This window comes from Pezoporus wallicus, unplaced genomic scaffold (assembly GCF_028554395.1).
Source record: "Pezoporus wallicus isolate ANWC-B61680 ecotype Strahan unplaced genomic scaffold, APGP_CSIRO_Pwel_v1 contig_2908, whole genome shotgun sequence".
NCBI lineage: Eukaryota > Metazoa > Chordata > Aves > Psittaciformes > Psittacidae > Pezoporus > Pezoporus wallicus.
Genome location: NW_026642179.1, coordinates 4,514,148 through 4,535,997, shown reverse-complemented (window position 1 = coordinate 4,535,997; position 21,850 = coordinate 4,514,148). Strand labels below are relative to the sequence as shown.

The 21,850-nt window shown below is 43.6% G+C and overlaps 2 protein-coding genes across 6 annotated transcripts in view; both read left to right on the top strand.

Moving 5' to 3' along the window:
* Window positions 1–2,783, top strand: part of WNT5B (Wnt family member 5B) — a 73,911-nt gene extending 71,128 nt beyond the window's left edge. For 2 of the 3 annotated variants that reach the window (XM_057428034.1, XM_057428033.1), the window contains exon 5: window positions 1,302–2,783. In XM_057428034.1, coding sequence (XP_057284017.1) covers window positions 1,302–1,760 — 459 coding nt within the window. In that variant the 3' untranslated portion in view covers window positions 1,761–2,783. The remainder of the gene's footprint in view (window positions 1–1,301) is intronic. The other variant, XM_057428035.1, reaches the window with a different exon arrangement.
* A 7,220-nt stretch (window positions 2,784–10,003) lies between these two features.
* ADIPOR2 (adiponectin receptor 2) overlaps window positions 10,004–21,850 on the top strand; it is a 44,762-nt gene continuing 32,915 nt past the window's right edge. The window contains exon 1 of one of the 3 annotated variants that reach the window (XM_057428126.1): window positions 10,004–10,143. The gene's annotated coding sequence lies outside the window, so the exon portion shown is untranslated. The other 2 variants (XM_057428129.1, XM_057428127.1) reach the window with 2 other exon arrangements.

Sequence of the window (21,850 nt, the reverse complement as noted above, 5' to 3'; positions counted from 1 at the left end):
GAAATTCCTCAGCTGATGCCAGATACCTCTGCTTGGCACATGGAGTCTGTCAGAGGCACTGCCCTGTGGATGTGCATGATAGTCAGGGGAGAGCGGAGGTGAGCCTGATGGCAAGGCTGGCACTTAAGCTGCTGTAGCTGTGATTGTGCAGGGACATCAACTCTTCACTTTGCAAACTCTTGTCAGCGTCCGTGGGTGCTGACAGTTTTTTTACCTGTCTCTGGAATGAATGGAAAGAGCAAACCGAGCCTCCATTTCGGTTTCTTTTCCTAGGGTCTGAGATTTGTAATTCTAGAATATATTTCAATATTTCTCTCTCCTCCCAGCTAGTGTGAGGAGGAGAGTAACCACCGTTTTCCTTTACATCGTGTGCTCGCTCTGCTGAGGGCTTAATGCTCGCTGCCAGCATTTCACGCCTATTTGCTGATTCGGATGCCGGATTTTCAGGGATATGATGCATCCACAGCCGCCTCAGACGCCCACAAACATAGCTGAAAGTACGTGGGGAAAGACCGCACCGAAATCTTGGCGTTTGCTGTTTGAGATGTCGGCCCTTGTGCGTGGCGGTAGTGCTGCTGGTGCAGGGAAGCCTGTGGACACAAGATGGCGCAGGTTCGCAACGTGTGCCTGCCCGCCAAGGTGGACGCCGGGTGAGCACCCCCTGGAGCTGAGGTGTGCGGCCTCTGCTCCAGGACAGAGGTGTTCGTCTTCCGCACCACCGCCCCTGCTTGCCGCTCTCGGCAAAGCAGCCTCTGGGACACTGCCCCAGAACGGGGTCCTCTCAGCAGAGATGAAGGGAAAGGGTGTGGGGACGTGCATTTATCATGGAAAGATGCAGATGTATCCCTTGGAGTATAGTGTTGGTTCCTGGTGCCGGTGGTTGGAAATGGGCTGCTTCCCAGGTGTTCCCCTTTCCCAGCTCTGAAGGGAAACCCCAAAATAAATGCCACAATAAACACCACTCTTACTCTATGAGAGTGGGAGAATTTCCAGAGTCCACGTGGAGATAAAGCTTTCTCTTCTTTTCTTCTCCTGACCCTGCTGTTAAGTCGGGGGAAAAAAGGTGCAGGAGTCATGTTGGGAGGCAGCGTGACCAGAAATAGGAATATTTAGGGAATAGGAGCGCAGCAGTTGCAGCAGGGGGAAGAGGAGACTTTTGTCTCCTCTGAAGGGCGAAACAACAGAAATTGGGGGATAATGACAGCAGCTATGGAAACGTGATGACTTCATTGTAATTCAGCCAGCTGCCAGTGCAGCAGGAATAGGCACAGCTTTGCCTGACTGCATTTCTTTTCCCACAGGCCGTGTACAAGCTGGCGGACGTGGCCTGCAAGTGCCATGGTGTATCAGGCTCCTGCAGCCTCAAGACCTGCTGGCTGCAGCTGGCTGACTTCCGCAAGGTGGGCGACTTGCTGAAGGAGAAGTACGACAGCGCCGCGGCCATGAGGATCAGCCGCAAGGGCAAGCTGGAGCTGGTGAACAACCGCTTCAACATGCCGACGCAAGAGGACCTGGTCTACGTTGACCCCAGCCCGGACTATTGCCTGCGCAATGAGACCACTGGTTCTCTGGGCACCCAGGGCCGACTGTGCAACAAGACCTCGGAGGGCATGGATGGGTGTGAGCTGATGTGCTGCGGACGGGGTTATGACCAGTTCAAGAGCGTCCAGGTGGAGCGTTGCCACTGCAAGTTCCATTGGTGCTGTTACGTCAAGTGTAAAAAGTGCACAGAGATCGTCGACCAGTATGTCTGTAAATGAAAGGAGCCACCAAAGCAACAAATCTATATTATATAAATCTATATAAATATATTTTATATTTGTATAAATAAACAGATGATGATAATAATTAAAGAAGCTTATTTAAGAGACATTTTGGTTTTGAAATTTCCCCCATCAGGCCAGCTGGTATGCCATTCCTTCAGTTCTGCTGGGGAGTTTGTCTGCAGGTGCATCTCCTCGTGGATGTTTCAGTCAGGGTGAAGAGGCTGAGGAGGTGCTGAGAAAATGAACTCCCCCCTACGCACAAGCGCACACACACTGCTTCATTGCAGAAACAAAGCCAGGAAGAAGGAGAAAGGTGGGTTCTTTCTGCTCCGATCAGTAAGTCTTAGCATTTTGCATAGTTACTGCACATCTGAAATTACTGCCAGATGTGGGTGAGTCCTAGTTACCTGAGTTTCAAACCCTGCCACTTCATTAAACCCACTGGAGAATTCAGAACCAGTTTTTGATCCCTCTGAGGGCTTTGTCACATGAGAGGGAAGGTTAGGCAAGGCCCCTTTCAAGACATAGAATACAGCTTAAAATCCTGTAAACCATTCTTGGATGCTTCACAGACCACACTGTGGTGGAGGAAGGTTTGCAACCTGCTGTTGTTAGGAGGGAAGGTGTGACCTGTGGCTGACCAGTATGAACCCAACATCTAGGTCTTCTGTACCGCCTGGGCCAAGGGCAAGCCAGTCCAGCTCAGACTACATGGCTATGTGCATGAGGGAGATTTTTAATTATTTTCCTTTTAATCCCATGTTGAAACTGAATTTGTCAATGTAGGGGAGAAGCTGCCAGTGCCCAGGAATGTTTGCAAAGGCAATATACTTTGTATTTTGTCAGCAGAAAGAGGCATTGAATGCACACACATGCACATGACTCCTCACATCACTGCCAGTTTTTTCACTCTTTGAAGTGGATGCAGGTGGTCACCTTGTTCAGCTCTATTAAATCCTCCTCGCCACCATCCCAGATGTATAGTTTCTCTTTAACATTAAACACCCCTCATTGACATTTCTTTCCCTCTGTTGCTTGTGTATATGTGTGCTTTTATTTCATTCTTTTGGTGAGGTGTCTTACTTTGCTGCTCTGTATTTCAGAGTCCAGGGGCCATGCTCTTCCCTGGCATAAGGTAACCACAGATAACGTTTGCTCCCAGAATGTGGGCGTATGTTCACCAATGGAAGTATTTTCTGTGTTTTTCCTTGGTAATAAAAGAGCATAATAAAATTGTACTAGGGCAGAAGGCATTACCAAAGTCTGCTAATCAGTCTTACCACGTTGGAATTTTAGTAGAATCTAATTCATAAAGCAGGGAACAAATGCTTTTTCTAGCACAAGACATTTCCTGTGCCTCTCAGCATCTGCAGAGTTCATTTGCAGTCAGAACAATCAAGAGAAGCCAGTTCCCAAAATATAAGGGTTTGCTAATATACATCCCCTTTGTTTCTGACATTCCAAGGGTGTTAGGGTTTTTTCTGTAGATTTTAAAATGCACAAAATATGCCAATAAGCAAAGAGCCAGTTGTGAAGATTATAATTTTTATATTAAACCTCTGTTTCTTATAAAGCATTGCAGTTCTACAGATTCCACCATTTCAACCACCAGAGAAGAATTTATATGTACCTTTCATACTTCAAATATTTGAGGACTCCAGAAAAGCACAAGGAAGAAAAATTATGTTTAATAATTAGGAGCTGTTGTTTTTTTAAACCAATGTGTCCAGTTTTTATTTTATTTTTTTAAATCCAACAGGCAATATATTTGCTGGCATCCCAGAATGCAGTTTCTTGGAATATAAACAGTGGCCTAGATTTATTTTATTATATAAAATCCAAAGCCAGTGGTATTGTAATTCAAAGTAACGGAAATAGTTTTCCATGCATGGAAAAAATGTGAGTGCAATGGCCTGATCCAACTCCCATTAAACTTCAGTGGGAGCTGGACTGAGCCCAAGATCGGATCAAATGTGTGAGCTGTTCACTCCTGGGATACTATATGTTTCTAGCCCAATAATAAAACTTGCTCTACCTTGGATACATCTAAAAAAGACCTTTCCTCCCAACCACCCTCACTTCATGTTCTTGTCCATCCTTATTGCGTCAGTGTTTAGAGGTGTCAGCTATTTGTATATGACACCCTTAGGCATTGTTAACGTGTCTAGTAATTCAAAATGATTTCATTTGGCCTTTCTGATAAAGACCACACATTTAAGGGAGTCACAACTCTCCCCACAGTTTGGCTCCATGATTAATTTTGTGGGTGTAAACAACTTTGGGAGCGGAAAAGTTGGCATTGTTAAGGCTACTACTCATCTGGGTGTCCCTGGATATGTTCTTCTTTTTCCACCTAAAATGTTGTCTAGATGGAAAAAAGATGATTTTTGGCCTTTTGTCCCAGCACTCCAGACCTCTGGCAGCCTGGTTGGAGCTAGCAGTTCCTATTGGACTGGGACCATACAGTGATAGGGAGAAGTGACCATTGGATTTCTCCTCCTCCCTCCTCTCCCTTCTTTTTTGTTTTTTTCTTTACAAGGCCTAGGTTTTAGTCTTCTTAACTTTCTGGGAGTTCTGTATCCTAACATTTGATCCCACTAAACTCTAGCTTAAAACTTAATTTCTGTGGCGCCCACACATAAAAGAACCTACTTAGGGTGGTAGTAAGTATAAAATAAGAACACAGCCAGATTGGTTTGATGCAAAGCCAAAGAAAGTTAAACAGAAAGCTGTAGCAGAACTACCTCTTTACTATGAAAGCTAAAATGTGGTGGATTTTGTGTTGTGCCTTGTTAGATGCACAAGTCATATAGGGACGTGGGGGTGGGGATCTAAGCTTGATTCTGAGCTCTGCTGTTTATCTGCTTTGTAATTTCAACAAGTTACTTAATTTCTCTGAATTTTAGCCTCCAGCCTCCTCCTGTATAAAATGAGGAGCAGAATACCTCCTTTTTATTGTGAAGCTAGCTCTTTGAGAAATATGTCTGAGGAAAACGTAATTGAAGGCCTACTCTCTACGCTCATTAACTCCGGCAGGCAGACAGCTGTATCCCCATTGTGCAGGGACACGCTTGATTCAGGACAAAGAGGCTCAGCGGCACCTCGGAGGGTCAGATGCTCGGAGGTGGTTGCTCAGGGGGCTCAGCAGGAGCCTCGGGGGGGCTGTTGTGGTGAAGCTGTACTCCAGCACAATGCTGGAGGCAAGACTGCTGTACAAAAGAGAGGTGAAGTCAGGGCTTGTTTATTTATAGGTATTGAATATCTTGCAGCAAGAGTAAGGTTTAGGGAGGTTGGCCTGGTTTCTGAATGAAATACCTGCCTGCTCAAATTCTGTTTGCAGTTTCATATGGATAAGATATTCACACAACACTCTATTATATAGTGTGCGCTGGTAACTGGCTGCCACATTCCAACCCTGAAGTCACTGCACTTCAAGGCTGATAGAAATGACCACCCATAAGTCATGTAAAACTAAAATATTTTGGAGTTAAAGGCACTATGCAAATACACGGTTATTGCAAGTCAGTGAACATCAGCTCCTAAACGGAGCAGAACAGGATGCAAATCTGTCATCATTTTCCAACTGGCTAGTACTACATAAGTTATAACGTGAATGAATGAGGCCTTAGTATGTTCTGCTGCAAGGTAAGCTGAGCAACAGCGATCACAGAACAAACAGAAACTTTCATTTGATATTAATTATGTTAAAAAGAGACTGGCAGGGTTGTGAGAAAATTTAAATGAACCTTTTAACACCACCAGACTGTAGGCCACTTTGCATTGTTTGCAGGCTCCTATTGTTTGTCCCAAAAAAAGATTGTGCCTACCCAGAGCTCAATGTAACAGAGACTGCTGCCTTTAGCAATTCAGGAAACAGCAAAGTTGAACCCAAACAAGCACTGTGAGTGTAACTTATACTTGCTACATGGACCCAAGTTTTGTAGCCTTGACAAAGCACAAACAAAGCAGATCTTGTTCCATCATGTAAAGTCAAACGTGCAAGGCTCTCCCTCTGCTCACTTGACCCCATCCAGGGAGAATCCTGGGAGGTTTAAATTACTCTGTGGGTGCAATTCTTCATCACCTGTGGCTACAGTATTTTCATGAGCTGACACATACACAGGACATCCCAAGGCGACCTTGGGAAATGCCTTCCAGCGACTAAAAGGCATTTTTCAAGTGTCTGTCACAAGGCTTTCCAGAACCAGCTGCCCATAAGGTCATTCATTTTCATTAAGTTTTTGCTTTACTACATTTAAGGTTACACAGTTTCTAGAAGATACTCTATGAAATCAAGTTCACTGAAGGGCACACTCTGAAGGAACTGTCATATGACAGCAGACATGAACATAATATTGGATCCCCTTCTCAAAGGCCAACTCTGGCTATGTCTAATCCATGAGACCCAGAGATGCATCCCATCTCCTTATAGAATCATAGAATAGTTAGGGTTGGAAAGGACCTTAAGATCATCTAGTTCCAACCCCCCTGCCATGGGCAGGGACACCTCACACTAAACCATATCACCCAAGGCCTCATCCAACCTGGTCTTGAACACTGCCAGGGATGGAGCATTCACAACCTCCCTGGGCAACCTATTCCAGTGCCTCACCACCCTAACAGGAAAGAATTTCCTCCTTATATCCAATCTAAACTTCTCCTGTTTAAGTTTTAACCCGTTACTCCTTGTCCTATCACTACAGTCCCTAATGAAGAGTCCCTCCCCAGCATCCCTATAGGCCCCCTTCAGATACTGGAAGGCTGCTATGAGGTCTCCATGCATCCTTGGCCCAGATGTGTATCCTGGCCATATCCTGACTCCCTTCCTGCCAGGGCAGTGTGGGCACCAATACCCTGTGTGCAAAGGCTGATGGATGCAGAGGTCATCAAGTGGGTAGCCTGCCCCAGCATCAGCTCTGGTGTAGACAGCTGGTACATTTGGGACTGGGCCACATTGTGAGCATACCAGCACCAAAGTCTAAATATAACCAGCCTCAAAGATAAGCAAAAACAGACTTCCATGGCCAACAGGACAGATATCAGAAAGGACAAAAAGAATCATGATCAGCTGTTGTAAATCCCCAAATAACAGTAATACACCCCCCCCCACCCCCACCCCCCCCAGTATAATACAATGATCACAGCATGCGCATGCCTGCCATCCATCAATCTTTTCCTGCAGGGCCTGAAGCTGTCACTTGTTTGTTAGCTCTGTTTAAATGACAGTTGAAGTATTTTTTTGCATTAGGATTCAAAAAGGGATGACCCACTCATAACACTTCCTCACAGAGTAAAAGGGGGAACAACAAACATTAGGGTTAGGAGCTCTCCTTGTAAGCAGGGATAAAATGCAGCAGCTGTAACACGGAGTACTAAATGTTGCCCTGTGACACCCAAGTTGTCTACCTGCCCTAAGTGTCACAGTTAGCTCTCCATCCTGCCCGCCCAGTGCAACCCTGGTCTGATGGCCTGTGGCACTGGCAACAGCTCTGTCTGTTTGGAGCATGGTGGCTGCAGCAAACACCAGCCTTTGGCAGTGTGATGGAGCAAGCCATGAGGGTCAGGCCCTCTGTGATTTAGGAGGGGAAGAAGGGTATGATAAGGAATACCAAGAAATGAGCAAGCACAGCTTCACTGGGAGGCAGGGAGATGATAATACCTCCCCCAGGCCCTTTTGCCATTAGCGCTGCCCCATGATGCTGTCACATGGTGGCAGGCATCCTAGGAAATTCAGAAGGGAGATCCTCAAGTATGTTTGTCAGTAGAGATGAGGCAGGTTAAAGGCTTGCAGCAATAAGGCATATCCTGGAAAAAAAAGAAAAAGGTCCAGGCTCTTCTCTGCCCTAGGGCAGCTTTATTCTGAATCATGATTTGTCTTTTGGCTCTTCCTAGAGTGCCATATAGCTGCGTCAGCCGTTTGAATGACTGCAGGAGCATGGTGATCACGTGGGATGGGCAGGATGAGGCATTGCTGCATAAGGACGTGTTACAATCCTGCCTTTTGGGGGGGGGGGGGGGGGGGGGGAGAATTCAAAACACACTGGGATAGACCCAGTGTCACTTAATGACTGTCACAGTCATTGTGCTGGAGCTAATTGTAGCCCTGCCTTCTTCACAGCCCCAAGGAGGTGCACACGTCCTTAGCCATTACCTTTCTTGGGCTGAGAAAACATCTAGACCGGGTTTTTAGAGTGGCAGCCCTCTGCAATTCACTGTGATGATTCTAGCCAGTCTCAATTTCATTTACCACAGGCAAATTCGTTTTCTCTTGCTCAGGAGCAACAACAGAGTTAATGAATAACCTGCCAAATTTCACAAAGCACAGGGCTATGTATGTAGGACAAAAACATTCAGAGGTGGAATTAAGGCAATGAACATTTTGTATCAATCCTACTGTTTCTAGGAATTATCTACAAATGCCCAGACAGTACATAAGTAATTTTTAAAAACTGTCTTTCTGAATGAATGCTTTACCCCATATGGCAGAGGACAGCTTTCCTTTTTGATTTCCAGGCTCTTGAACCAGAATAAAACACCCTAACTCCTTTCATTTAATATTTAATGAAACAGCATTCCTATCTCAATTTCCCTCTTAATTGGCTGAGTACATTTTAAGTTACAGTGTCAGGAAATGACAGATGAAAATGACATGCAGTTTTCATATATATTTTTCGTCAACGGAGCTCAAAATACTTTAAAATCATTAGCGCCATTCTGCAGATGAAATACTGGAAGACAGGGGCAGGAAATACTTCATCCGACAGGCACGGGGTGGAGCTGGAGCAGGCGCTGCAGCTGCTACTCTCCGTGCTGTTGCCCGATGGCTGTCAAAATACATTTTGATTGATGAGAGAAACTATAAATACATGTAACGGTCCAACTATGATGTTCAGTAACTACCCAGCTCCATTTGTAATAATAAAGACTTTAACGAATGCGTGAGGTGGGACACATCTTAAAGGAGACAGTAAGGAAACACAGTTTTATAAACATTTTAAGAAATGGGCAGGATATATTTAGTGTTGATGGGTACTAGGGATTGAAACATTCCATATATTAAATTATAAGGATAATTGTGCTTCTATTACTTATCTTGTTTGCAGCTACCAGTTTGGGCTAAAATTTCTCTGTGTGGGTACAAGTGTATGGATCAGAGCGTGGCTCAGCAAAGCACTGAAGTGCATAGAGCAACAAAAATTACAGACAGACAGATCCTCCTGGATCATCCAATTGTTCTCCTTGGCAGTTGTTAAGATTGCCTTCCAATAGGACACTGTTCTCTCAGTGTTTTGACTTGTCTCAATGTACAACTTGCAGGCACAGGGTTTCCACCATTTCCCCCCAGGATGCGATCTTGGAGGCTGGAATCTCCACCTCCCATGGTTTTTAATGCTACTCTGCTGACACTTCCATTACTCAAGAGAGTACTTTCTTCTTCTCCTTGGTGTTCCCTAGCCGTGCCTCTATACCAGACAGAGGTGTTTGGGCCCTGTCACACATAGCAGGCTTCCCAGATGCCTCCACCACCACCAGGACTGATGTCGTTTTCATTATCGTTGTGGTGTTGCGCTGGCTGTGGCTTCCCTACCTACCCCGTGCCATGCCGAGGAGCACACCGACAGGTCCCAAGCGTTAAACCTTCATCTAGGGGAGCCTCTTCCCGCCTTAGCAGGACCCACGGCTGCTGCGGTGCCCGCGGGGGACGCTTTTTCCCCTTCCCCAGTGAGTTTCACAGTGTCTCTCTCAGCCTGGACTACTCTGAACCGTCACCAGGGGTGCCTCTTTCCGTCACGGAAGGGCTGCGTGGACTGGGGTCTCCTGTGACACGACTGTTCTGTAGGAGCGGGTGACACTGCCGTCCACGGGAGCGCCCCCGCCGCCCGGAACCTGCCGCTGGGGGCAGGCGGCTCGGCCGTTCCCCGACTCCGCACCGCTTCCCCGTGAAGCAGAACGGACGCGAACACAATCCCTACCCTTCCGGAGGGGCCACCCGTGGCCCTGCCACCAATCACCCCTACGACGGCCCTCGCAAACGTCGTTCGCGCCCTCAACCAATCAGAGCCAGCTTCCGCCGCTCCCCGCCTCTCCACAGCCAGTGCGGAGGCCTCCTCCTGCCCGTCTGACTACATTCCCCGGGATGCAGCCGCGCTCGCTGCGCCCCGTTCCGTTCCGGTCCGCTCCGCCGCGCCGTACGCATGTGCGGCAGGGCGGCTCGCATTGGCGGCGGCGGCCTCGTGCGATTATGACGCTGTAGAGCAAGGAGGAGGCGACCGGGCCGGGGTGGCGGCGGCAGCGGTGGCCGCAGGAGGGGGGCGGCGCGGCGCGGGGCGGCTGGCAGCACCTCGCGGGCGCCGGGGCGGGCGCCGGCCGTTGCCAGGTGAGTGCCCGTGGGCGGTCCGTGCGCCCTTGCTCCTCACCGGAGGGGCTGCGCGGCCTGGTCGCTGCCTGCGGGGACGGGGGTCTCGGGCCAGGGCCGGGCGTCCGACCACTTGGCGGGGCGGCGAGGAGGAGCCTCCGTGGCGGGATGGAGGCGGCGGGCAGCCTCGTTCTCTTCCGCCGCTCCCCGGGAACGGCGGGGATCGGGGCCGCGGCCGAATTTGCTGGCACGGCGGGAAGCTGGCGCTGCGGGCGGTTGGCCGGGGGCAGGAGGGAGCCAGGCTTGCGGTCAGGGTGTTTGCTTAGGGGCACGAAGTAGCGCTTGGAAGTGCTCTGCTGGAGGAGGCTTTGGGCGGGCGAAGCACCCTAAGTGGGTCAAGAGCGCTGTAAGTGGGCCTTGTTCGTAGCCTTCTGTACACTTATTGCTTGTTAGAACAGGGAAGGCTGCTGCTACTCCTAAAAATCTCGTTACACAGATGCCATAAAAATAAGAACTTCTCTTGCCCAGTAAAGGAGCTTTACATTGCCCCTGCAGAGTGCTCCCTGTGCGTTTAGTGTTTATGGATACATACACAAACAGACAGTGTTATCAACAATGGGTAATATAAATATTCAGCACCAGTGTAACCATAAACTCGGATATTCCCAAGTGACAGTTAAATAAACTTTTAAAGAAGTTTATTTTTGTGTGTGTTGTTTTTAGTGGTGTTTTATTTGTTTGTTTTTTTTTTTTTTTCACTGAGAGAGTCGGGTGTTAATCTCTCCTTTGCTTAGGATGAGCAACAAGGGTGTTGAAACATATGGTAATCGAGTAGAAGACAAAGAAGATATGACAGCTGTTCTTGCTGAGCTTTTCAGGCAGTGTTGGCTTCTTTTTGTCGTAGCCATACAAGTCAGTTGATTAAGTGGCTTTAGTAGATATGTGTGTGACATTTGTTTAAGAAAACCATTAATATTAAATTGCAACTTTTTTGAAATACAGGCTTTGTCACTTTGTGTACATAAACTAGCGTGTGCACCTGTTACATAGCAGAAAAGCTTTTTGCTATTACTCCTTATTTAACGGTACATTTTGTTCTTAGTGCAGCACTGAAGTTCTTCAGGCAGTTGAATTGTCTGGTGTATCACAACTGTGTTGCGTATTTTTTTTAAATGGGCCAGGTCTTATAAAATTGGCCAGGTCCTCTGGGCAAACCCTTCTGGGCATAACCTGGTTTTCAAGAGTTGAGGTCTTCATGTGTAATATAAACTCTTGTTTTCGCTCCCTTGTGTCAGGGAGTATTAAATTCCTGGTTCGTTCCCAGCTCTGGCCTTCACGGATCTATTGTGGAAGCCAGGGAAGAGCTGACAGTCCTCTCTCTCAATATTCAGTCTCTTGGCTTTCAGAGGCCTTTCTGTAGTATTTCAGCTGCGAAGTGCTTGCTTTCTACAGAACTTTGACACTACTTCAGATTTGATGATTAGCTGCTGTAACAGCAGGAAATATCGTTATGATTGACACAAGTAGATGTTGTGTCATGGAATTATGGGCACAGCATGGTCATAAGACACAGCCTGTTTCCCTTGTTATCTTCAGCTATGAGCTAATATTGTTTATACAGAAAAGGAAGTGCTTGTGTTCTGGGTTTGTTTTCCTGTAGGGGTATTAGCTAGTTCCAGCTATGAAGATTTTATGCTGTGGCTCTTATGCAATAGGGATAACTTATTATGTGTAAGCTTCATCTGTACTGTGACACTTAATCCTAACACACACTCACAGTCTTCATATAGTAGGAAACCTGAAAGAAGTTCATTTGTTATGTTGGAAGTGTAAGATTAGTTGGTCAAATGTGGAAATGATTTGCTTGCCTAAACTGACAACTGAATATGGCTGAGCAGGCCTGTGGATAAGGTTGTTGGCAGCTTTGTGGTAAAAACCATGGAGAATAGTTGCTCATGTGAAGAACTGAATTGGAATTGGTGATGGTGGAGTTAAAAGCTGCATCCCAGTTCAATCCAGGTTTTCAAAATTATGCTTTCTGAGTATAAATCAGATACAAAAAACTAATCTGGTGTGAAGGACAGGAGTGCATTTCTGGCATACTTTAACAAAGCTTTTCATGGTGAAAATTCCTTCAACAGATTCTTATCTATTAGATGTATCTTCTCAAACATAAAAATGAAATGTGATGAATATAGGAGCTTAAATTGTATGAGGATTTCAGGAGAGCCAGACATAAACAAAGGGCTCTCCCTTACCTCTCTCCCACCCCAGTCTCTGCACAGATGGGATTGTATCAGTGCTGTTGAACTGGTGGCATTACTACTGGTTTGCTCAAGTAACTAGTGAGCGGTGGTTTGTCAGTGTGGGTGAGATTCGGACTTGAAGCCCAATTCCCAGATACAGGATTAAAAACCTGGAGTTTGCAAAGCTCTAGGTGAGAGTTTTCTGTTGATTTGTCATGAATGAGAATTAATGGGAATTGGCAGGGCATGTAATGCCAGTGACTTTAATGCTTGGGTCTCTGCTGTTATCTTATGTCTTCAGTTGCATGTTCAAGGAGCTGTGTCAAGCATTCATGTACAAAACATGCTCAAATATTAGGCTCTCAACATTTTGCAAGTGTTACGGGTTTCTGTTTGTGTAACCGTGCTGTCCAACACACTGTGCAAAGAAACAAGGCTTGCTTTCGTCAGTGGAGATGCTGTCTGTGCATGAGGAAAATCTTGATGAGGAAAATCTTGATAAGGAAGCTTCAGGAGGTCGTTGGATTATTATGCCATCAGCAATTCAAATGCTTAAGTGGAAGTAGTTCTGAAATGGAAATAGCAGTTTAGAGTATTTGTGATTTGAAAGTGTCTATGTCTGAGTCATTCTGTGAATTTTCTGGCAGACGGTATTAGTGCATTTGAAAAGATGTTGCACAAGATTGAATATGAAAAAGTATTTGGGACAGTGTTTAAGGAGAAGACTAAATTTATCATTTTCTGACAAAACTTATTTGAAATGCCTTATCTTTTTTACAAGACACTGTATTTCAGTTGATTGTGCTTAACATGGTGACTGTCTGCCTCTGCTTTTTAAAGCAATTTCTTTGTCAAGACAAGTTCAATATCAAAAATTAAGAATATGGAGGCAAACAAGGTACTAATTAGGCTTCTTCAGATGACAGATTTTTGAAAACTTTTTTAACTTGTTTATTTGAATATGCTGCTACTACCGGAACATTTTATTTCTGAAATAGGGTGCTGCATATCAGTATGTAAACTAAGAAAAAGCACGAGGTGAATTGTTTTTACATAGCTCCTGTTGCAGTGCATTGAAAAGAATGTCCTGGTGCCTTCTTTTTGGCAGAGTGAGAGAGTCAGACTTTTATTATCAGGTAACTGTAAAACTGAGCTGGAGTTTAATTTGCCCAGTGATTACAAATGTTTTCTGGAAAGTCTGTCTCAATAGTTTGACATAAAAATAAAATCTTTGTCCAATGTGAAGATGAACCTCAAGGTTTCCTTTCAGGACACAGTAGCAATTTTTTATATACAGAAGACTGTTCACCATGTTACAATGTGGCAGCTGGTGTGGTGATAAGGAGCCAGCCTCTCTCAGGAAAGGAGGTGCTGCAGTTTATGCTGCGGCTTGATTTGAGAAGTAGCAAAGAACTTGAAGCAAGGAGGTGTCTGTAAAATTAAGGTGTTCAGAATTTTGAAGAGGAAACGTTGTATGCCTAATTCCAGTTTGCCTTCTGATTTAGCATAATTTTCAATTATAATTTCTTTGGAATTTTCAGAACCTCATGGAAATATCTTTATCCTTCACTGGTTTTTGTTAAGTGGCATCTGTTTGAATTATGATATGGCCAAGGTAGGAAGAAAATTACTGTTCAGGTTTCATTTGGGTTTTTTATTTGTAGGTTAATGGTCTCCTGAGCAGATGAAATATGTTGTAGGGCTGATGGGTATAAAATAAGATGGCAGTTGTATTTGTTGTTGTATGTAGCCATGATTACTCTTGTATTCTAGAGTTGCATATCTCTCTGCTGCTTTGTTAGTGGAGGAAAGAGACTTTTTTCTGGCCACGCAGCAACGTTCTTTAGCCTTCTATGTCTATGTGTCAGTGAATGTTCTGGGACTTCTCAGGCCTGCCCTGTGGTTAAATTGCTTGCAGAAAGGTGTCTTCAAAAGTATAGGTAAATAAAACGTTTACAGAACCTGTAATTGTCCGTGTAGAAAAATTTGCAGTGTGGTTCAGATGGATTTCAGTAGCTGTGAAAATGCAGTGGAGTCTGCTGGGATGTGCCAGCTGCTGCAGCTCTCTGTGAACAGGACTAATTAAGCCCTTGTGAGAACAGAAAATAGTCAGGCACTATTTACAGGAAGAAAGTGTTGGAACAGGCAGAGCTGTAATCATTGGCTCTAAGGTACCTTTAGACAGCAGTAAGCAGGAGAGTATGCCATTTACTTGCAGAAGGGGCTGAAAGTCAAGTCCGAATACTTAAAATGGGTATTGCAGTGTTCTGCCAGCAGATCAAAGTACATTGCACTCTTATGTTAAGACCTGCTGCAGGAAAGGCTTTTTCCATTTTTTTTTTTTTTTTTTTTTTTTTTTCCCCATTCTCTTATTCTCCTCTTTCTGGCTGTATTTTCTCTCAAAATGGTTAGCATTCATGTTTCTTCATCTAATGCTGAAAACCAAGCTTATACTAAATGTAGAAATCCTGTCATTAGAACATTGCTTACATTTGAATACATCATGTAAATGTATAGCTGTCTTTGCCAACATGAATTGTTGTTTTTCTAAATATAGCTATGGTTGTTTGCATACATTCAAGATAAGGTGTGGCTAAGGCTGACTTTGATAAGTGTGCTAAAGCCATTTTTCATATCCATTCAATTTTCCTTCTTCTCCTCTTAAGCAAATTAAATGCTCTTTTCCCCAACCTGTTTGGTTGCATCTTCTTAGAGGATTGCAGAGATTGACATTCCTTGCTTGAAGCCAAAGTCAGTTGTACTGATGTGTTTAGGCCTAGAGGATGACAATTTACATGCTACAGTTTTCATTAGGAGGTCACTGGGTGTGTTAAGCAGTTCTACACCTTTTAGGTAAGGGTCATTTTGTTGATAGGAACTCCTAGTGGATTTTTATGTTTTAATGACAGCTGTCTGGTGAGGTTCCTGTTTTAACTCCTTACTGATGGATGTTTATTGCTTGACTGGTAAGATTTTCTCAAAATGTTGTCATAAATTTGTTTTTGTAAATAAGGTTTTTATGGATATCTGAACAAACAGGCACGTTTTATTCATGTAATTCTGCACACTTTAATAAAGGCACTTGTGTTCTTTTCATTCCTTGTGCAAAATACTTGGTGGGTGATACTAGGTTTTGGAACCTGTTACCCTGAGGGGGACTTCAAGCCCACAAGCATCTGCATGTTTCTGAGTTTTTGTAAAATGCAGAACTTCTGATGAAAATGGGATAATTGAATTGAGCAGCAAAAGGTGCCTTCTGAGAGCAAATACTGCCTCTGGTTCCCTTAGCTAGTCTTTAACTCCTGCTTGTTCTAGATATATCTGTGTCTCCCAGTCTTGCAGTGGGAACTGTTTTAAAAAGCCATGCAGTGCTGCAAAGGTAAGTATAGCTGAGACTATCTATATGGTCAGTTCTGAGAGTACTGGTAAGCCTTTACCTGCAGGGAAAGGGAGTTTAGCATTTGAAACAAGGAAGTGGATGGCTAGTAGGACTTGAGATGAAGAGCCGCTGAACATGCATTTCAGCTTCTCTCAGCTGACAGTTTAGGTATGCTTCTGTTATGGGGAATGCTGCACAGCATGTCCTAGCGGACTGCTTCTGAGATTTAGTGCTTGTCATTCCCTGGTGTAGACTGAAGGGTGTACTTTTTCTGTTTTCCTTCCTAATCTTTTATGTCTTGATCTCTATGGCTGGTGGAATTTGTGGGCTTGTATTACTTAGACAAATACTAGTGCTGTAGAGACAAGTTAGTGGTGGTGAAAACTGTTAGTCTAGCATTATGGGAGGATACAATCAATTTGCTTGTGAAGAACAGTGTGCTTTGCAAATTGCTTTAGTTTAAGCAGTTATTTGTGTCTCTGTATTCCCTAGAACAGCATATAGCATTACAAGGCTGATAACAGAAATGTTGTGCTGTTCTCAGTGTTAATCTTTTGGGCCAATAATATTTTGTTTTAACAGAACATGACTGTAGAAAGAAAAGGAAGAGCCTATTCATAATTTATTAAAGTAGTTACGTGACAAAGTGCCAACTGTTGGCTTTCTGCCTTCTATACCTTCAGTAGGGAACAAAATGGATTATTTTCTGAGGTGGGTGTCCTTAGAGTTGATAAAAGCAGGACAAAGTCAACAGAAGCTTTACTTACTGTTTTTCTGACCTTTGTATAGTCCAGACTAAGAGGGGGATACTGAAAAAAAGGCTTGTGTCCTGGTGATCATAACATGCATAGTTAAGTGTGACTGCTCTTTGACTTCCTATTTTGTGACTTTTTAATGAGTTTGGCAGCTATATGAATTCTGCAGCATTACAGAAATAGTTCAATAATGGATGTATTACAAAAATCCTTTTTACAAGCTTCATTAATGCAGTGAAGGAAGTTGCTAGGTAGCTGAGACTTGATTTTTAAGATATTTCTTAAGGGGCAATTTTCAAATGCGTTTTTGATATAGAAGAGGAGAAAAAAAATTCTGACCACCTGATAATTATGAATTATTAATTTCACATCTGTGAATGATATAAAGGAGTAGTTTTTGGTGGGCTTGTTTTCCTCCTTCTGGCTTTTTAGATCACCTTCCAGAAACACACTGTAATTTGTCAAAGCTTCCTGTTCTTCGTATTAGGATTTGTTCTGGTATTCTTATCTCAGCTAAGACTGTAGAGAAGGAAGATCAGTAATAAAACATTAAAACCTTCTGGATTACAAAAACCCAATGCTGGATTTAATAGGAGCTGACTTGATGCTAAAATAATTGAGAAGATGTGTATTGGTTTTAGCTACTGTATCTGTAAAACACTTATAATTTGTCCTTGATCCTCTGAAGGCTAAAAGTAGGTTATTTCCTGTTTTCTTCTGTGAAGGCAATTTCAGAATTTCAGGTTAAGCTGGTCCTTGATAAGAGAGCGAGAGAAGCTGACCAAGTTTCACAGCACTTGCATAAATGTTTCTATCCAAAACGTCTAATTAGCACGTGATGCTGTTGAAAATGCCAGTTATGTCAACTGATTTGGAAGGACTCCAGTGTATGGGTCAGTGTAGGGAAAGGGAGATACTGAAAAATCTCAAATACTCCAACAAGAAATCTGGAGAGGCACTTTTTACAAGGGCAGGTAGTAATAGCACAAGGTGGAATGACTTTAAACTGACAGGGGGCAAATTTAGATTAGACATTAGGAAAAAATTCTTCACTGTGAGGGTAGTGAGGCACTGGCACAGATTTCCCAGAGAAGCTGTGGCTGCCTCATTGCTGGCAGTGTTCAAGGCCAGGTTAGACGGGGCTTTGAGCAACCTGGTCTAGTGGAAGGTGTCCCTGCGCATGGCAGTGATTTGGATCTAAGGTTTTTAAGGTCTCTTCCAACTGAAACCATTCTATGACATAGCATTTCAGCTCTGCATGACTGCCAGTAACCTAGGTCTGCTTTGGGTTTTGAGCAGCAGAGCCTTAAAATGCTATTGAAAAAGTGATACTAGATCTTCTCAGAAGGACATTAGTTTTTAATTTTTCCATGTAAGCCCTTTCCAGCTGACTCTTTCTGTATCAGTCAGCCAGTTCAAATACCCCCTTGGTACACATCACAATAAAGTCATTGTGAAAAACAAAGCATGATCACAGAACCCATGACTGTTTTCCTCTGAAAACTCATGTTTTGGCTCTGTTTCAGGAGTTCATTATTTATGTTAGTGCCTGAGGGCTTATCTGCCTGCAAGACTTACGTGATTGTTTTGTGCAGTCTAAGGTCATCCTTGCAAAGGTATTGTTCCACATTTCTGTCGTTTTAGCTGTGTAATATATACAATAGTTCTTGTAGTACCACCTGAAATCTTACTACCTTTTGAGAGGCTTTGGAGCTTACAACTCCCTTAAAACTCGGTGCTCCCTTCCTGGAGATCCTGTTGTGAGGGAGCAGAATATTTGAACACTTTCTCGTTTCAAGCCAAAGGGACTCCTGAATTGGGTGATATTCTAAGTAATGTCTTTGTAATCAATGAACAGTCTGTAAGGATGTTGTTTGTTACAGCATTCAAAGTCACAGGTAACAGTGGTGGTATTTGGGGTTAACCAAAGCATAGCTGCATAATTCCTATTGTAGAGTGACATTTAGTCATGCTAATGATGGAGTATATGAGAATTACTGGCACTTAAAATTAATCACTAGGCAGACATAAAAAGGAAAGGTGTAGAATGTATGCATTACTGCTGCTTGCATTGGAGACTGCTGCTTCAGGGGATGTGACAGGTAATAGACCTGTATCAGCATATTGTGTTCAACGTGATCCAGTTGCTAACAAACTTGCAAGATGTATATGCCAAACTTGCTTCTCTTCAGTGATTGTCCAACTGTCCTTATTCATCTTTGAACTTCTGATTCTATTGTGCTGAAAATCTTGGGTCATTTGGTAAGTTGTCTAAAGAATTGGTTATATTAGGAGGCATGTGGTCTGTTTGTGAAAACCAGTTCTGCTTTCTGTTGAAAATACTGATTAAGAAAGATGTACAATTGGGAGGCTTTAAACTGTTTGGTATATGACTTTGTATAGAAATGTTACCAGCACTTATTGTATATAATCTAATACTTGTAATGTTGGAGCCTGTTTTTCAGTCTTGTGTACTACTTGCAGTATGGGTGAAGTCGGTTGTATAACTTTGCCAACCTTTCGCTCTCTGCAGGAGTACAGTGAATGTCAGTTTGAAGCTGGCATGTGAGTGCTCTATGCTTCACAACTCCAGTGACACAAGATACCAAGATAAACTCTGCCTTCATGTAGTGAAACTTTTAGGCTTTAACAACATGCCATGAAGTGAAGCAGAGAAAATGGAAATGGATTACAGGAAAAGGCTTCTGCATTCCTTGCTGTTTTCATGCTGTAATATTTATGTTGTAGAGGATCTCTCCCAGGCTCTGATTTCAAACTCCCAGGAGGACCAAAAGCAACATTGTATATGGTTTGACAAAAGTCCTTTCTGACTAACTTTAAGTGACCTGAGGCAGATTAACATGCGGATTAATGTATTTGGCAGTAATAAATCAGTTTTAAGAAGTACAGAAGCAGAGATTTGTTTGGCAGAGAGTTTGAATAAAATATGGTACCTGGAGTTACATTGAATATTTTATGGAGAATTATGTCGCTGAGATGGTTAAAAATTTCCCTGTTTTCCTTGGTTTTGTGCTGATGCATCTTTATACAACTTAGCTGTAACTATGTGGAGTTTTAGTTAAATTGTAGTTATCTTGGTGAGTGAGCCTAAAAAAAATCAAAGGATTCTAATTTAAATGGAATGCATGCATTTTGTCATCCACTTTAAATGTTTAATAGCTGCTGTATAGTACTCCAAGGATTCCTAACTCCCCACCCCTATCTGCATAAATTTATTACCTAGTTTTAAACTAACCTGGATGTTGATTTCACATCCTTGTATGAATGTTGGACTTCAACCTTCCCGTGCTTGAATACAAATATCAAAAGTCCATGACAAGCTTGATGTGGGAGATCTGTGCTTCCTCGTAGGTGGCACAGCTGTTTGTCAGAGAGCAGTAACGAATTGGAGACTAGCAATACTGGGTGTTTTGGGGAAATGTATTTTAGTGGTGAAGGTAAGTGCTGTGTGTTACTCCACAGGGAACATGCTAGATCTGTTTGGTTTGTTGTTTTAAGTTGTATTTCTCAGGACTGAGGCTAACAAGAAACTTGTATGTTTCTGAAATGAGGTGACAATGAAACAGGCTTGGTTTCCAGATTGGAATTGATAGTTCAGGTGAGTACAAACCTGCATGAGAGTACAAACCAGTCAGAGGCAGGACTTGAATTACTCTTTTCCGCTTCAGGAGGGAAACTGTGGTAGTGTGTCTGGTAGGTTTGTTGTGTTTGTTTGGGAGGGGTGGCGTACGTTTTCTTTTTTTCTTAAGCCTTTTCTCTTGGTGTTCTGACTTTGGCTGTGGAAATCAATGACATCAGATTGCTGTGTGACAGTTTATTCGTGGAACAAAGCAAAATCGTGGTTAACAGATCTTACCTGATCTGTATGTAAGAATCAAAACTGGGACACACTGGGTGTTTTGATTTTTCTTGAGTCTCTGGAAACAGGCGAGTCATTCCATTGAAATTTGGAATTCCAGAATAGCTGTAACATAAACCAGGCTGGGTCAAACTAGAAATCTCTGGCTCAGGATCCTGTATTTGTTGTGGAGCTGCTGCTTAAGCTTCTTCCCCGTGAGACTCTCTGACCACCCTCTTGCATGCAGTCCAAGTATGCTGAATAATATCCACCCAGAATGCCTCCAAGCTATGAAACATCTTTATGTTGTTGTGCTCCATTTGCTTAGTTTTCTTGCCCTTTGTTTCTCACCCATTTGCAAAGTGACAAGACCTCCTGCCTGAAGCAGAGGGACCAGGAAGCTCTGAGCTAGTTAGCGCTCAACAGGTTTTGTGTTTCACTGGGGATAAGTTGGTGGGTAGTGTGAGAGTTGTGCTGCAACCCGGCACATTTGGCAGATACACATCAGGATCTCTATCATGTGGCTAGTCATACATGAAGTGAACTGCAACCCAAACCCATAGCACATCTTACTGAGGCTTTGAGTGTGCTTTGTCCCTAACTTTTCTATTTATACCCTTTGAGCCTGAAGCCTGGCCAAGTTGCAGGACCACCCACCAGTCCTAGCCAAGCTGGCTGTTCAGGGGAGAAGGAAGAAACCTGGCAAATGAGATTCTGGAAGTTGCAGAGTTTTTCTGTTCCTTTGTCGTTTTATGTGGATCGCTGGCCAGAGCATCTCTGAATAGTGTCTGCTGGCTTCTTGACTGCCTTTGGGGAGTTATTTGGGTTGTTAGAGTGCTTTGCCTGGTGTCTCTGGGAACTTTTATATTTCAGCCCTCATCCTTTCTTCTGTGGGGTTTTTAATTTTGTCTCCATAGTCATTTGACTTCTTTCCTGTTTTGTTTTCATTCATTAGGGTTCTTGGTGTCCTTCCTCAGAGAGGACTAAGATTTTGGTAAGGATGCCCATCCCCTAAGGAAGAAGATAGCTTCTAAGCATAAGTATGCAAGCAATATATGACAGACATGCATTGGTATTTAGGAGCTTATAGAGCTAGAGGTGGCTTCGTGTGCTTAACACCCCTTGTTGGATTTATCCTGTGCATTTGTCCAGTTTCCGTGTGAATCCTCATCCTGTGGCAAGAAGTTCCAAGCTTTACCAGTTTCCTGTGTCACAACTTATTTTTGTGTTTGTATTTTGTGTTGCTATCTGCTGATTCCGTGGCCTTACCTTGGTTGACAGGCAGTGCTTGGTATTTTCACTTTTCCCGTTGTTTTGTATGGTGCTGCAGACGCAAAGATTGGGAAACCCTATGCTCTGTTGAAATCTTATTGCAATCTTGAGTGGTCAGCTCTGGTTATAAATAAAACTTGTTTGTGCTATTGCAAAGCAAATAATTTCTCAATTTAGCAAATATGTATAATGTGATGTAAAACTTGTGAACTATTAA